The 12917-nt window shown below is 39.4% G+C and overlaps 1 protein-coding gene across 5 annotated transcripts in view; it reads right to left on the minus strand.

Moving 5' to 3' along the window:
* Positions 1–5753: 5753 nt before the first annotated feature.
* Positions 5754–12917, minus strand: part of BBS9 (Bardet-Biedl syndrome 9) — a 311265-nt gene continuing 304101 nt past the window's right edge. For all 5 annotated transcript variants that reach the window (XM_055804136.1, XM_055804135.1, XM_013303082.3 and 2 more), the window contains one exon: positions 5754–9464. In XM_055804136.1, the coding sequence (XP_055660111.1) occupies positions 9424–9464 (41 nt within the window). In that variant the 3' untranslated portion in view covers positions 5754–9423. The remainder of the gene's footprint in view (positions 9465–12917) is intronic.

Here is a 12917-nt window from a genome sequence, read left to right on the forward strand (position 1 = left end):
AGCCACAGGCTTTGAGTTCAATTGGGGTACCTAAAAAATGAGCACAACCCAAATTATCAGTTAGTTTTGGTAATGCAGGCCTTAGCGAGGGGAAGGACAGAGACTGAGCGAAGCCTGGCAGTGACACCACCTAGTGTGGCACGTTAATCCAAAGATATCCTTGTGGGCACACAGTGAAGATGAAGAGATGTGGGAGCCTGTAGGGAGAGGCAAAAAAAAGCTATTATACTGGTTTATGAGTATTTTCTAAGCACCACCTGGGGCTATAGTTTACAAAGGGTGGAAAATACATAAAGGGGAGCCAGATGACACCTCTGACATCAGCCAGGCGGAGGCACAGAGCTGGGGGAATCCATGGTGAGTCTTGAGTGATGCTGGCACAGCCTGACTGTTGGCACAGCCTCTGCTGGAGCCATGTGCTGGAGGAGGAGATTTACCCTTGAGAAGTAAAACAGAGCATCCCCGCTTCTGCCCTGTTGAGGAGCAGAGAGGAGCCTGTGCATGTGCGGGGAAAGGGGGAGAAGGGAAAAGGGGCTAGTGCACGGCTCCGGGGCTGGCCAGGCACACTGTCAGAGCCTCAGCTACCCCAGTCGCAGTTTGTCCTAGCTGAGAGTCAAAGCCACAATCTTCTCACCACAGAAGCCACGTGACTAACTGTCTAGCCCCAAGTAACGACGAAGTAGGCACAAGAAATTAAGAACGGTTCTTCTTTTGCTTATACCCTTCTGGCTGTTTTGGTTTTGTGTTTTTTTTTTTTTTCCCCGAACACAAACGTCCTCTGGCCGCTCTGGTGAGTAAGTTTACCATTTTGGAAACTGCTCCACCACACCCGCTGGATGCTGAATCAGTGAGTTATACAACTTCACTATTTACAGACAATTTGATCTGGTTACCTCTGCTGTGATGCTCACTTCACTTGCAGCAGTGCATGACTGGTTTTGAAAGAGAGGTATCTTTTGACAGGAGTAAACATGATACAGAGAAGGAATAATTTGTCTTTAAACTTGGTGCATAAAATTTTACAGTAGTGAGGACAATGACCAGAGAGAAAGAGAGAAATGAGTTTCAAATCTGAAGTCAATGTGGAAGTGATTTGGTAACAAACCTCTATAAACAAAAAAATCACAGTGCATGTGGGTTTCTATAAATGTTATCACAAAGCCTCCCCCAGCTCTACTATAGCAATAAACTATACCAGATAAACAGACAGGTAAATGGCTGAACTCACTTCCGCACTCAGCCCCAGAGGGATGGATGTGCCCCCTGGTTTGAGACCTAAGAAGCCTCACTGAGCTAAACGCTCTGGGTTCAGATTTGTGGATATTTCCAAATGACAGAGAGGTGGAAGAGCATTTGTAGAAACCATTTTTCTAGCCAGTGCAATAATCCTGAACGAGTAGGACCAGACCGTATTCTTGTACCTCTTAGTTTTTGCACGATCAAAATTGCTAAGCTGAAGGTAGGAAGTTAACCAGGCTTAGCAACTGGGCCCTCTCAGCATGCTGTAAACTGGAAGCCAAAAATCAGTGGCCAGGTTTGAAAAAGCTGATCTTAATAAGCAGCAAGAAAGGTTAAATGTACAAACTCTGTTACTCATTGGGATTTATTTGCTCAGTTCTAATTTTAACTTTGGTTAGCCCAATAAAAGGTATCACATCACCGTCTGGGTAGCTGTCGTACAAAAAACAATGCAGCTACCAACTTTCCTCCATTGGATGACATACTTGGGCAGTAGCCCTTTAAAAAAGGCTTCAGCTTCTTTAGAGAACATTTGGTTTTCCATTCATTATTTTCCTGATGCTGAAAGCAATGTTATTCATCCCAGAGAAGAATAGCTACATTGTATTTCAAAGATTTAACCAAACACTCATTTTGCTGCAAGTTTTCCTTCTTTCAGGATTTTAAAACACATCTACAAAGTGGCTGCTAGACAAAATCATCGATTTATGGTCAATGGGATCTGTTAGAAAAAAAAAAAAGAAGCAAAAAGGAAAACAAATGAATGACACAATTGCAAGAGTGACTGCTATCTACAAAAATGTGGGTGATGTTAAGGAATGAAAACCAAGGAAGGGCTCCTCTCCCCATGAGATGAGCTAATGAATGCTTAATGTGGAATAACTTTGTTTAGAAAAAAAAGAAAAAAATAGAAACATAAAATCATTTCCTTCTACCTAAGTGTGTATCATCCCTGACCTATAACGCCCTACATATTTACAATTCTTACAGCTTGTTTTTGCCAACCTCACCTGTAGCACTTCCATAGAAGACCACACTTTACCTTGTTGAGTCCTGCTTGCTTGCAGCAAGGAAGCATCACCCACTTCTGCTTGGACTGTGCTTTCCTGGGCCCCTCCATCTCCTGCTTCATGGTGCTGTGGGACTAGGTAAGTGCAACTGGCACTGCAATGATAAACCATTAGCTATTCTGAAAGGCCAGGCATATTGTCCATATTCTTCTTTGGTCGTTTGGCCACAGAAACATTCATTTTCAGCCCTTTACCGATATCAAGCTGGTTGTTATCACGGCATTCAGCTCTGCTGCCTGACCACCAAACACCTGAGTGTACAAAGTTTGGGGGCACTGCCTTACCTGGGGGAGGCAGGATTCCTCTCCTCAGGAGAATACATTTCTCTGTGGCACCTGGCATGGGAACTGTAGGTCACGATCCTGCTGGGATTCCAGCATCTTGGGCCTCCTCTTCCTCCTCCCAGGCCTTCTAGTCACTGTCAGAAGGGGCAAATCCTTACAGCTGAAATACTGGTGCCCACAGCAACAGGCAAAACGCTCCCCTCCCAAGTCACACACCTTCCAACTGTTCTGAGACTTGCACCCTGAAACCCACAAAGCAGCTGTCCAGTGTCATGACAAAAGATATGTGTTGTACCACCATGAAATATCTAGTCAGTGCTGGAACATGGCACTGAAATACTCTGCCAAGAGAAACTCTGTTTCTACTGGATCAGAAGCAATCACACCATGCTAACCAAGCTGTATTCTCACCAGTAACTAGTTACAGTCGTTACTCAAGCAGAAGGAAGACACTGCACATCCAGACAGCTGGAAAAAGCCGTTCCTGTTATGTATGTAGCAACTTGACTGTTCTCCAGTATTTATGGATCCCAACTGCCTCCACATCATTATACCATCAGGGGAAGAAAAAGTATAATAATCCCCTTTATGTCTCTTGTAATTGAATCCAACCATGCTTATAATATATTGTGGGTACTTGAAGTAACTATTAATTATTGAATTATGAATTGGAATATCATCTGTTATAGAACAACTTCTTCCTATATTCTCCAACACTTCCAAGATGCTGTGGAACTGGTCTACCCTTTAAAATTAATAAAGTAATAAAATCAATACAATAAAAACTCTTTTCTTCCCCAAACACACTGTAGACTTTACCATATGGCCTCATCAGATTTAGCAAGGTAAGGAGGACTGGTCCAAGCCATCCTTGGATCAAAACCCTTGATGTTTCCTAAAGTTGTCTTAGAATAGCACCTATGTTACATTCATTAACAATGATAAAATTTCTCGGTATAATGAGAGGAGGCTGGAGCTGCCAATTTTTGAATAGTATGTGTAATTCAGGAAATAGTAATAACAACGTCATCAATTTAAAGAAACTATAGGAACTTTTTAAAAGGTAGAGGGCCAAGCTTTCTGTTAATCAAATGCCAAATTAAGTTAAGTGCATTCTTCTTAATAGAATGTGTCCTGGAAATACCTCCCTCCCATATTCTCTTGGTTGGGGAGCAGAGCATGCTGTTCATTGCCTGATTTCTTAAACTATTTAAAAGTCCTGCTTTGGTTGTTGAAAAGCTGCTATACATCATCCTGAGAGTGACTGCATCACATAAGTGGCTGAAATAATGTGTATAAAATGCTGTGGGGTTTTCTTCTGCAAGGGTCTATTGCCCATCAGCATCACCCTCTACAGAGAAGCAACTGCTTCTGGGGTGGAATGCAGCAGCTGTTTAATTAATACTGACTAGCTAACCCTCATGCATATGGTATTTTGGGAACAGTACCTTTTGGAGCAGCCCTCATAACTTATTATATCATCTAGCTAGGAGTTAAATGGTGCTGATACGTCAACTTATTACGGCACGCAACCTCCAGTAGAAAAGCATGGATGCTGTCCTGTCAAAATCAATGGAAAAATACTCAGTGAAATTCAACGGGAGTAGATGTGGGCCTCTAATCAGGTTACAGTAATGACTCAGGATGAGCGACCTCCCTTCAACATTTCTGATCAGGCAACAGCTTACATAATCGGAACAGCTTTTATCTTGTTTCTGCAGCTGAATACACTGTCGATCTGCACCCAGCTGGAGCTGTGGCAGAGGGTGAGCTGTGTTCTGCAATGACCATTCCCACTTCGGAAGCACTCCAAGTCTCTATTCTGCTTATATGGATGAATCAAAATGTTATCACACAATGCTATCATGTTGCTCTGGAGCCTTAACTGATTTTGCCAAAAATAATTTCCAAAAGAAATATTATTTTATGATGAGAGTGTAGTAGTGTTAAAGTGGTGCTAGTAAACAAGTGAATAATAGAATATACTCGTGCTATATCAAATGGAAATACTCTCATTAGAGCTAACATCAATTCACATGCGTAGCTTGAGGGTGTGGATCTCTTCCAGGGCTCCTGGTTACTTTTGCGATTTTTCCTGCTGCAAAGACATGATTTTGCTCAACCCTTCACTTTAAGAATGAGGATGGATACCAAAATCTTCAATACAGCAGGTTCATCTGCAAGCATGAATGACCTGTGCACACATGGTAAATCTGAGCACGTGACAGCACATACAAAGGAAACATCAACCTACAATGACTGCATACGAAAACATAATGGTATTTTACTCCATTTTTTGCTTTCAACAACATGAAACTCTTGGAAAATACCACAGTATTTTAAAATAACAATTATACTTTTTTAAACATGCTTGCATGTTGCATTAGTTTGTACTCCTTGCTATAGCAGATGTAAAGATACAGTGATCAGGACACATTGTCAGAGAACACCAGGTCAAATCAATTAAATGCTTCCATCCTGGGATTAACTAAATCACTTGCTATACGTTTAATGCTAACAAAAGTGCTAGGTGTCCTTGCTGCCATGTGCTAGTCTCCTGGATAAAGCATATTCCCCTAATTAGCAGCTTTTATACAAGAAAAAGCTAGCTATCTTGCAATGAAGGATGACAGAGATGATAATTCCTGATACTATTGACCATTATAAGTAAGAATTTACAAGACAGGTGACAGACAAGTAGAGAGGAGTTTCAGACTTTAAACCAAACAATATTTTTCAGTCTCTATATAAATATCAAACTTGCGTTGAATTTGGTCTACTGGAATATTACAATAAATTCTCATAGAAACAATGCATTCAAAAACACTTCTAGCTTGGGTCACTCACTGATTAGAAGCCCAGCCCTGTAGACACTGAGTGCCTCCACCTCTCACCTGTTTCAACAGGACCTGAGGGCATTCTGTCCCCTGGACTGGATTAAGCTGTGAACCTACCAAAATCTATGCAAACTTTACCTTTGAGCTGCAAAAGAACTAAGTCACCTGCAAACTGCATATGAAGATGCCACATAAATACTGGAGGAACCTTGTGCTACAAGGGAGTAAATGAACAAAGCAGCATGATGTAAAGGGGTGACAACAAACAAGGCTATGGGAAACTCAAGGTTAATTTCAAACGAAGAAGAGATACGGAAGCTTAGTTTCAGGAGTATGTTATATATTTCACAGCACCTTTGCAGTATTTTTTAATAGACTATTTATAAACAGAATATTCTGATAAGAATGAAAGATATTTATTTCAATATGACACATACCCTGTATTTTTTTTTTTTTTATGCTGGAAGGAATTCACATAGAAATATAATCTCTGTTCAGCAAATTTCAGTTTATGGCAGCAAATTACTCTTTATAAGCAATACAAGAATATAGAAACTAAATCTCTAATGCTCACTGTACAGTAAATGCTAAAGAAGAGAAAAAGACAAGACATTCTAAAGCGAAACCCAGCCCCTTGAAAGTAAAGAAATGTTGTTTTTCTGTGTCATAGTTTAGTAACAGTTGGACAGAAGAATCAATCTGGGGCTGGAAACCACAGTCCTAGTTTGAACTCAGCATTGTGTTCAAAGCCCAAAAGATCAGCAGAGCCCAGACCTCCAGATTCTGGTCAGCATAGTATTAATTGTTTTAATGTGTTTTCCTAAATTGCAGCAGCACAAAAGCGACGTGAAAGAAAAGCCCTTGGACAATGACATTCAGAAAATAAACTCTACCAAGAAAATAAACTCTGTAAGTATTTACCTATTTAATAGGGGGAAAAAAAGATACATATTTTTTGTTAGGACTTGTTTTAGAGAATGCATTTCAAAGTGCTATAGCACAAATATAATGAAGTTGCCATGACTCTCAATGTGGTTTGCAAAATGTCACAAAATTCCTTTTAGTTTTAGGTATACATAATTAATTTGAATAAAATGGTAACTCAAGACTCATTTTTATCTGTGAGCCACCTAAACATATAAAATCCTCCTCGAATAGCTAAATGTGCAGACAGGCTGCATATTTAAGCTAAGCAGAACAGCTGAACAGGCATTACTTTAAAATCCCGTTCAGAATAGTTTGACTGGCCAGCAATGTCTGTCTTGGACTCAGAAACACCACTGATGAGAACCAAACATTTGGTCCCCCCGAACTAGCAATATCTCCTTACATTTTTCAGTTGGCCAACTCTCTAACTTCAAAACTTCCTGTAATTGGCCTGATTTTTTTCCAACCAAAAAGAACTTTTGTAATAATTCAACCTGCATTTGAGAGCTGCTAAGAATTACTTTACAATATTTCCTCTTAGCCTGCTGCATAACTGACTACTTCTCAACGACTTCCTTCCTCTGAACTAGATGGACTCTTTGGCATTGGGGGAAACTAAGTAAGTTTTACTCAATGCAACTTTTAAATCCTGATGATGCTATCAAATACAGCAGTTTAGTGCAATATACAAAGAGGTCACACATTACTACTACACATAGTTCTACCTCACACACATACATACCCCTTTATTACCAGTATGTTTCCCCCTTTCTGTAAAACTGTTCTTGTAGGACCTCATTTTACAAAGCATGGAGCAGAAAAGGCAAATAAGAGTGCTTCTGAGCCTTATATCTTAAACCAACAGAAAATATCTTATTTAAGAGTGGATGATATAATTTACCTGAGCGCTTACTCGTTGTTTACCCTAAACTCCCAATGAAGCCAGGCAGCTCTGAGCACTGGGATCACATTCAATAATGGTAATTATGACAAAACAATATATTTCACAGAAGTCTCATAGTAGTGTGCTTTCCAGCTATAACATAAACATATAGCTTATGATTCTTTGGCCCAGGATTCTACACCGTTATGGTACAGGCTTTCAGTAGTAACTGTGGCTGATTTTTGTAGATTACCTAGTAGCCGCTGACAAGAGGACAACAGAAGATTGGAGATATATAGTTAAAGTTTAAGCCTAATAGCTACAGTAATTGATTAGTTCTCCATGGATTTTCTTTGGTCATGGAGGTGTGCACAGAGACTACAGGAGATTATTTTATTGTGTAATTTTCTCAGCGCAGTAGGGTACCTTGACAATGGGTTGGATGCTACCCTCCTGACAAAAACCATGGGGGAGGGATCAGAGTGAAGAAAACTCAGACAGAAGAATCACTCCATAACGAGCAGGGGGGAGGATTTTTCTTTCCTGGGAAAGCAGCAAGATCTCTGGCCCCACAACTTGCAGATATCCAAGGTCTCCTGGGGGACAGTCATTTTTGTTGGGAGTTGCAGCTTCAGCCCTAGAGGTATCAGAAGCCTTACCCAGTTCCCTGGCCACTCAGCTCTATTTAATAGCTAACATGTTGAAAAAGGCTCCATGAAACGTGGTTATAACATGTTTACTGAGCCAGCGCAGGACCAGAGGGTTAAAGCAGCTGATGCAGAAGTGGTGCAAAGCTGGTTTTGTTTTGGAGTTGCATGCAAAAATGTTGAAAGTGGATATGGAGATCATGACCGTTGATGGCTTAAGACATCCAGAAAAATAATGTCTCCTTTTTATCCACAGGTCAAGCTAGCACAGACCACAGCAACTGTCACAACCTCTGCAGAAACAGCACAGAAGTGGTTTGGAGGGACCTCTTCAACAGCTAGAGCAGGAGCTGGCAAACCCCTGCTGAAGAAACCAACAGGAGCACGGGATGCAGAGATGCCTCACGCAATTGCATCCACCAGAATCTAAGATGAGATTAGCAGTGCTTTTTGTACCTGCCACCCAAAAGACTTCAACTTGTATTTTGGTATGAACCAGCAACAGCCAGGAGAGGCCTCGTTCAAGTGGCCTGTTTTTACACTTGACCCAGGTCTCAGTTATTTTCAGTTCTGAGTACTTATTGATGTCTCAACTCCCTCTCAGGAATTCAGACATGAGCCTGATGCTTCCAACCCTACGCCAAGGTCTTCTCAAAAGATTGCCTCAGGTTTGGGTGATACATTTCAGACAGCTTGCATGGACCTGACTTTCAGAAGGTGAATAGTCAGCACCTTCTAAAAACTCAGCCTTCAACAGGATTAATAAAAATTAAGGCACTCAAAAATTGTTAGTTAATTTTGAAAATCTTACCCATAAACTAGAACAGACTGAGTGACAAGAAAAACAGAAATCACAGGTAACCATAAAAAGATCTGTGTGTTGCTGTGCTGAAGGTACTTACAGCATAAACTTTATTCACATTCATAGTGACATAGTTAATGGCAAAAAGGTTTGCCCTTTATGTCCAGTAACCATATTTTACTCTATATCTCTAGAGAGTAGGAGTCTGTATAAGCAATGAAAGGGGGGGGGGGGAAAGTTGATGGATTACCAGTTTTTCTTCTGGTGGTGAATTCAGTTGTCTGGGATCGTGAATGTTAGTACAGGAGGAAACAAGATAGTTATCTTTTGTCAAAACTGTGATATAACAAATGTTACTATAATCTCAAAGGGAGGTACAGTTCAGAATATCTTTTAAAAAAAGATAAAATGTATCCTGAAACAAAGGTTGCTTTTAACTATGTGTAAACAGTCTTTGATCAATGAACTGAATCCTTAGAAAGGGCTGATATATTGCAAAACATAACACAACACCCCTACCACAGTTGGGTAAGTGCTTAAACTTTGCTTACAGAAAGGATGCTAGTAGCTGGCGGGGAGATACGACCAAAACGATTAGAATGGAACTTGTATAAATGAGCACAGTCATCTCCTGGAAGCTGCAATCAGGACAGAGTAAAATGGATTGGTACTGCTGCATTATAAAATGCATCTGACATCAGACAGAAATTCTTCCTGAGGGTCCTCTTCAGATTTCATGGCTTTTCTGCTTCCTCTGCTGCATCCTCAGACAAAGCTATAAAGCAAAAAGAAGATGCTTAAAAAATCAGTGTACTTGGCCACTATATGCACTATATTGTTGATTCTATCAGGTTGTAAAAGCCTTGGTTATAGCTGGAGGAAACAATTCATTACATGCAAAACTGGATAAAAATGAATAACTTGCAAAGTCAAGCACTCACAAATTTAGAAAATATAAAAATTAAGGCAAGAAGAACAATTTCACATCAGCTCTTTTATGCATGTGATGGATGATACAGTCTAAGTTACAAAACCACAGACTACTTTTACATCACAAAGTGACAGAGAACAACTGGGCATATGATCTGAGATAGTTACTCCAATCTATTTGCATTTTGCCTGCCTCTTTTTCTAGGTAGAACTAGCAATACAAATTACAAAATAATAGAAAATTAGGCTTCATAAACTAATTAACAAGGTGTTAGTTTGTTTTTTGGGGTTTTTTTTGTTTGTTTGTTTGTTTGTTTTTTTTTTAAATATAAGACTAACACTTTGGGTAGGAGGTAAATAGCAAAACCTCTGGATTGAAGATAATTTCTGCCTTAAACCAAGAGTATGAGTTTCCTGTTTTGAAATATCAGTTCAAGATGAATCCATCTTGGATTGAATGTCAATCTTTGCAATAATGAACCTGGCAGAACTGGAAAAGTGGATAGAAACTCATTCGAAGTTGCTTGGAATATCTAAGGGAGAAAATTAACAGTGGATTATCACACATATTTATATATGCACATAGTTGTATGACTGTAATTTAAAGTGATATTTTTAACCCAGCAGTTTCCTACATGTCCACTTTTAGTTTAGGCTGAAAATGATTTAACGTAAATCCTTTCCTAATGATCATCTCCAAATGATATATGAATAATAATAAAAACAACACACAGCTTTTATGTTTTGAGGTTTTTTCCTTACGAGTCACCTCTGAAGAAGGCTGAAATACCCACACACCCAGTCAAGTGACAGGATCCAACAGTCGGTCAGCAGAGTAAAATTGGAGCATCCAGGTCTTCTAAACCCAACTCAACAGTCAACTGTCAGCCCAACTGTCTTCACAACCATGTTCACCAGAATTTATCAATAACAAACTATGTAATTTTAAAATAATATGCTTTAATTTAGATCTGTGCAATTCTCCGTGAACAGAAACATACAGATTTCTTTTTCAGTTTTTATTTTACACTACCAACGCTTTTTGGTGCTTGGGGATTTCAATATTCACAATGGTTTTCATGTTTGATTGTACTAAACTGAACAAATTTTATCTCAAGCTTTGAACTGAGGGAAAGCATCAGTGAAGCTAACAGAGCAGGAGATCAAGGATAAAATCATCAAGATACAAAAGACTAAAGCAGTAAAATTTCAGCAACAGCTGGAAGCCCAAGGCCCCCAAGGGGCTAAGAAGTTGCCCTTACTGAAGTTCCTACTTTTTTTTTTTTTTTTTTAAAGTACAATTAAAAATACCATGTTAAGAGCTGACTTGCATTTACAAAGGTCAGCCCCGTGAATGCTAGTTCTTTTGTTCAAAACTCTTATCACACAGCACATGCTGGGATGCCACAGGGACCAGCAGCAGGTCCCAACTTGCTTCATTAATGATCTAGGGCAAGGAGGTAGGCAGCATGATAATGGAATGTGCGGATTATAAAAACAAAGATGAGCTACAAATGCTGGAGAGAAGAAAGAAATATTGCTTTAGGACTAAGAGATTAACAAGGCTGAGAGAAGATAAAAGGAGATACCAACTTGAAATACTTCATGGAAATAATCTTAAATACAGATACTTGCTGAGGAAAGCCCTGCAGAAGTAGCACAGTGGAAAAAGCTGTTAAAGGCGTGCTTCTGCAGTGAAATACCCCACGTAGCTCAAAGCAGTGTAGAAGCCACTGCAGGGCTCAGAGTTACTACTGTTCCTGAGTATATAGCTTTGTTGAGATGATATCTGGAGCTGTTTGTAGGTCTGTACTACATAAAATGATACCGAAGAATATTCAACTTTCCCACCATAATCAAGGAAAAGAGTTTGCAAGAATTATGAAACTGGTTTCTGCACACTCTTCACAAAAGTCAGACTCGCACATAGTTTGAATGAGAAATGGCACAAAGGTGGTACGATTATGGTCACCCCTTAGTACCTGAAGAGAGTAGTCACAGATTTACCAGAGACTGGTAAGAGGCATTAACTTGTGCATTAGGATCACTCACTAAATTACACGGGTAAGACATGTGACATTGCCACTGCACAGTGCCCTCAACGTCAATACATTTGAGGACTGGCTAGAGGGCATCTAAGAAGCCTATCAGAAGAGAAATTAAGCAAAGAAGGTTTACAAAAATATTGGGGGAAAAAAAATTTTTCATGGAAAGGGTATAATATCCTAATGCATCTTTTCCTTTATTAGGCTGAAAACTTAGCATGTTAAAAATTAAAATCTAATTATATGATTATAACGCAAAACAATTTACTTGAGCCATAAAATAGTGCGCAAGATAATGCTTTCAAAACCTGTTATTTCCATGACATTGACATCTTTCAAATAACCCTTGTGTCTGTTTCTACAAATTGCCAAGCCAAAATGGGCCATGTGAACGGTTACTTTCAAGCTCATGAAACACAGTGGATTCCCTAGACCTAATGTGTTCACTGTAATTATGGGCTGGCACAACTGAAGTGATATAGCAGGATTTACCTAAGTTTTGCACAGCTTTGCCCGACAGCGCCATACATGACTGTAGGGAAACTGGAATACTTCTGCATGGATCAAAGAACTACCACATGAGCATAGACTGCAGCTATTTTTCTTGTGTAACTCCAAAATGGGAGGCAGCATGAAAACAGGGCTTGCTATAATAATCATCCTTCCCACCTCTACCCTGTATTTTTTCAACATTCAGTATTTATTAGTAATTTAGGAGAATAACATAAATTTCACATTAATCTAATTGGCACATGCTACATCATAGTAGGTGAGATTATTAACATCACAGGGGTTTCTCATCAGCATATTGACTAGCTGAGGCAGATCCTAAGAAACTCAGAGTGTAAAATTAAAAATTCCGTAGCTTAAAGCTCCTTTACTTGATTTCATCAGAGAAAAAATTGTTCCTTCCACCTTCATATCCCCATTATAAAGTTCTCAATGTTTCATTTTCTAGATCATCCAAAAATCGTTTCAGAATAATACTGGTCTGAGCACACACTTAAGACAAATATCTATTAAAAGGTTTCTATCTCTGTTTATCAGTACAGTTATGAACTGAGAAGCTGCTTTTGGAAATAACCTCAAAAAATTTTGCAGTAGGCAACCCCAGGAGTTTTTGGAGGTAAGTTTTCAAAACAGAGTTAAAGTACATGATCACATTAATATCCTGATTAGTAATATGAGGTTGCGTATATCTGAAGTCAAAAACAAATAACACCTTCAGTCACTTAAATCCCTCACATTGCTTA

This window comes from Falco peregrinus, chromosome 5 (assembly GCF_023634155.1).
Source record: "Falco peregrinus isolate bFalPer1 chromosome 5, bFalPer1.pri, whole genome shotgun sequence".
Classification (NCBI taxonomy): Eukaryota; Metazoa; Chordata; class Aves; order Falconiformes; family Falconidae; genus Falco; species Falco peregrinus.